At 37.5% G+C, this 2,883-nt stretch overlaps 1 protein-coding gene across 1 annotated transcript; it reads right to left on the bottom strand.

The window, feature by feature from the left end:
- Positions 1 to 1,071: 1,071 nt before the first annotated feature.
- On the bottom strand, positions 1,072 to 2,580 carry LOC111157214 (protein PFC0760c-like). The gene is made up of 5 exons (XM_022518510.1): positions 2,297 to 2,580; positions 1,993 to 2,149; positions 1,708 to 1,872; positions 1,392 to 1,601; positions 1,072 to 1,281 (listed from the first exon to the last, which is right to left on the bottom strand). Exons 1-5 carry the CDS (start codon positions 2,578 to 2,580, stop codon positions 1,072 to 1,074), a joined length of 1,026 nt encoding a protein of 341 aa, XP_022374218.1.
- Positions 2,581 to 2,883: the final 303 nt, after the last annotated feature.

Below are 2,883 nucleotides of genomic sequence, written 5' to 3'. Positions count from 1 at the left end.
ATGCCCCCGAAATTCATGTGTTGAAGGCCTAACCTCTAATGTGACTGTATTTGGAGATAGGGCCTTGAGAAGGTAAAGTTAAATGAGGTCATAAAGGTAGGACTCTATTCCTATTGGAGTTGTGTCCTTCCAAGAGAGCTCACGTTCTCTGCTCATAAACCAAGAAAAGGTCATGTGAGGACACAATGAAAAGGTGTCCATCTGCAAGCTAAGGAGAGAGATCTCACCAGAAACCAACCCTACCAGCACTTTCATTTTAGACTACCAGTGTCCAGAACTGTTAGTAAATAAATTTCTGCTGTTTAAGCTACCCAGTCTGTGGTATTTTGTTATGGCAGCACAAGCTGACTAATACACCATCACAACCATCTTTATCACCTAAAGCACCACAACTGTCACTTTCATCATCAGCACCATCACTATTTTTACCTTCACCATAATCATAATCACCACCATCAATCACCCTTAGCATCATCCTCATTATCACCATCACCATTCAATTATGACCATATGTATCATCTATGTTAATACCATTTTCATCATCATCTTCTGTGTTATTACCACTTTCAACATCATAATTGTCAATCACCATCATCATATTTTTCATCATCACCATCCTCATCCTCACCATTATCAGCATAGTCATCACCATAAAATCAGCATTATCTTCATTTCCATAATTATCACCATCATCATCACCATTATCAGCAATGTCATCGAAATCATCATCATCATCATCATCAACATCACCATCTTCATACTGATCATAAGATTCAACATCATCAGATTCTTATCATCAGCAAAATCATCAATATTATAATCTTTACCATAATCACCAACATTATTTTCCCCATATTTCTCACCACCAATGGCTACCATGGCTACCAATGTGTGCATTCCCATTATTTCATCATCTTTATCATTCTCATTATCTTCACCATCCTTATCATCATCACCAAATATCACTATCATCAACAGCATCATCTCTATCACTACGATTATCACCATGTCCACCACCATCATCTTCAACATCATTGCTATTATCATTTCCTCATCACCATCATCATAAACTTAATCATCAATATGATCATCACCATCATCCTCACCATTAACATTACCATCATAACTGCTGTCATCATCTTCATCATCACCATTCTCATCACAATTATCAGCACTGTCACCATCATCTACAATATGTTCATCATCACCATCATTGCCATCATCACCAGCATAATGAACATCATCATTACCATTATAATCACTTTCACCATTTCCATATTCCTCACATAAGCATCAAAATTATCTTCCTGTTCAGCATTACCAACATTTTCATCATCTTTGCACTCATCCCCATCATCATAAGAGAATCCGAATCATTACCTTTATCTCACCATCATCATCAGCTTTTTTATCTTCATCATCCCCATCATCATATTATCACTTGCACTATCCTCATAACCATGACTGTCACAATCATTGCTGTTATCATTGCAGTTGTCACAAATATCATCACAATAATCACTATCATCAAGCTCACACTCATCAGTATAATCATCATTTTTATTATTACCACTACCATTTTCAGTCCTCATTACCATTAACTTTACCATTATCATTACCATCAACACCATTATGAACATCATCATTTCATCATTACCACATCTTTGTCTTCTTCATCAGCCATCATCTTCATTATATTATCTTTACCATTAAAACCACTAGCATCATCATGTTCATCATGAACATGTCATTGTCATCATTCACACTCTTCGCCAATACCCTTATCTCCAGTGTCATCTCCTTCATCACCATTACTACCCACATAATCGTCATCATCACCATTATCATCACAATCACCATCTTCAGCACCATCTCATGACCATATCATAATGATAATTTTTATTACAATCCTCATCCACAATATCCCTATCACTGCCATTATTACCAACATCTTATTGACTGCCTCATCCTCATTCTCATCACTGTACTCACCATTTTCATCACTACCATTGTCTTCAGCAGCTTTGCATTCATCATCACCATCATCATCACTATCCCACTGTCTTCAGTCTTATCAGTGTAACCATCATCATCTTCATCATCATCATCATCATCATCATTCTTAGCATTCTTTTCATCATCATCACCACTACCATCATCATCATCACCATGGTTATCACCATCATCTTATTTCTATCATCATTGTCATCATTATCATTATTCTCACTGTCATCAATATTTTCAATGTCATTACAAGTAATATTACCATCATCCTCATCTTCATCACCAACATCACCCTTTTTTTACTCTTTTCTTTACCATTATCATCACAATCATATCCTTCATCCTCATGTATATCATCACCATCAGCAGCAGCATCTTCAGTATCATATTGCCACCATCATCACCTTCACCACAATTAGCATTATCATTGTCAACACTATCACTGTGATTGTCTCCATTGTTATCATACTCATTATCTTCACCTTCATCATCACCATTATCACTCTCATCATTATCATCCTTACCAGCCTTGTCAGCACATTCACTAATACTCATCACAGTCTGGGGCGTCTGCATGGCTCAGTCGGTTCAGTGTCTGTCTTTGGCTCAGGTCATGATCCAGGGTCCTGGGATCAAGCCCCAAATCTGGCTCCCTGCTCAGCGGGGAGCCTGATTCTCCCTCCCCCTCTGCCTCTCCCCTCCGCTTGTGCTCTGTCTCTCACTTTCTCTAAGAAGAAAAAAATATCCATCACATTCACTATTATTGCCAGCAGCAACAGCAACTTCTTCACTATCTTCATATCATAATCACCATCATAATCCTCACCATAATCTTTATCATTACCAGATACACAGAAGATAAACCAATTACAAAGGAAA

This window comes from Enhydra lutris, unplaced genomic scaffold, assembly GCF_002288905.1.
Source record: "Enhydra lutris kenyoni isolate GAN:26980312 unplaced genomic scaffold, ASM228890v2 scaffoldscaffold53, whole genome shotgun sequence".
Lineage (NCBI taxonomy): Eukaryota > Metazoa > Chordata > Mammalia > Carnivora > Mustelidae > Enhydra > Enhydra lutris.
The sequence above is the reverse complement of the archived record's forward strand: the minus strand, read 5'-3'. Positions and strand labels throughout refer to the sequence as shown.

Coding starts and splice junctions, on each gene's coding strand:
- LOC111157214 (XM_022518510.1), bottom strand. CDS start 2,580: ATGCAGACGCCCCAGACTGTGATGAGTATTAGTGAATGTGCTGACAAG. Junction 1,873..1,992: donor CAATGGTAGTGATGAAAATG/GTGAGTACAGTG, acceptor TATGGTCATGAG/ATGGTGCTGAAGATGGTGAT. Junction 1,282..1,391: donor TAAAAAAGCTGATGATGATG/GTGAGATAAAGG, acceptor TGCTTATGTGAG/GAATATGGAAATGGTGAAAG.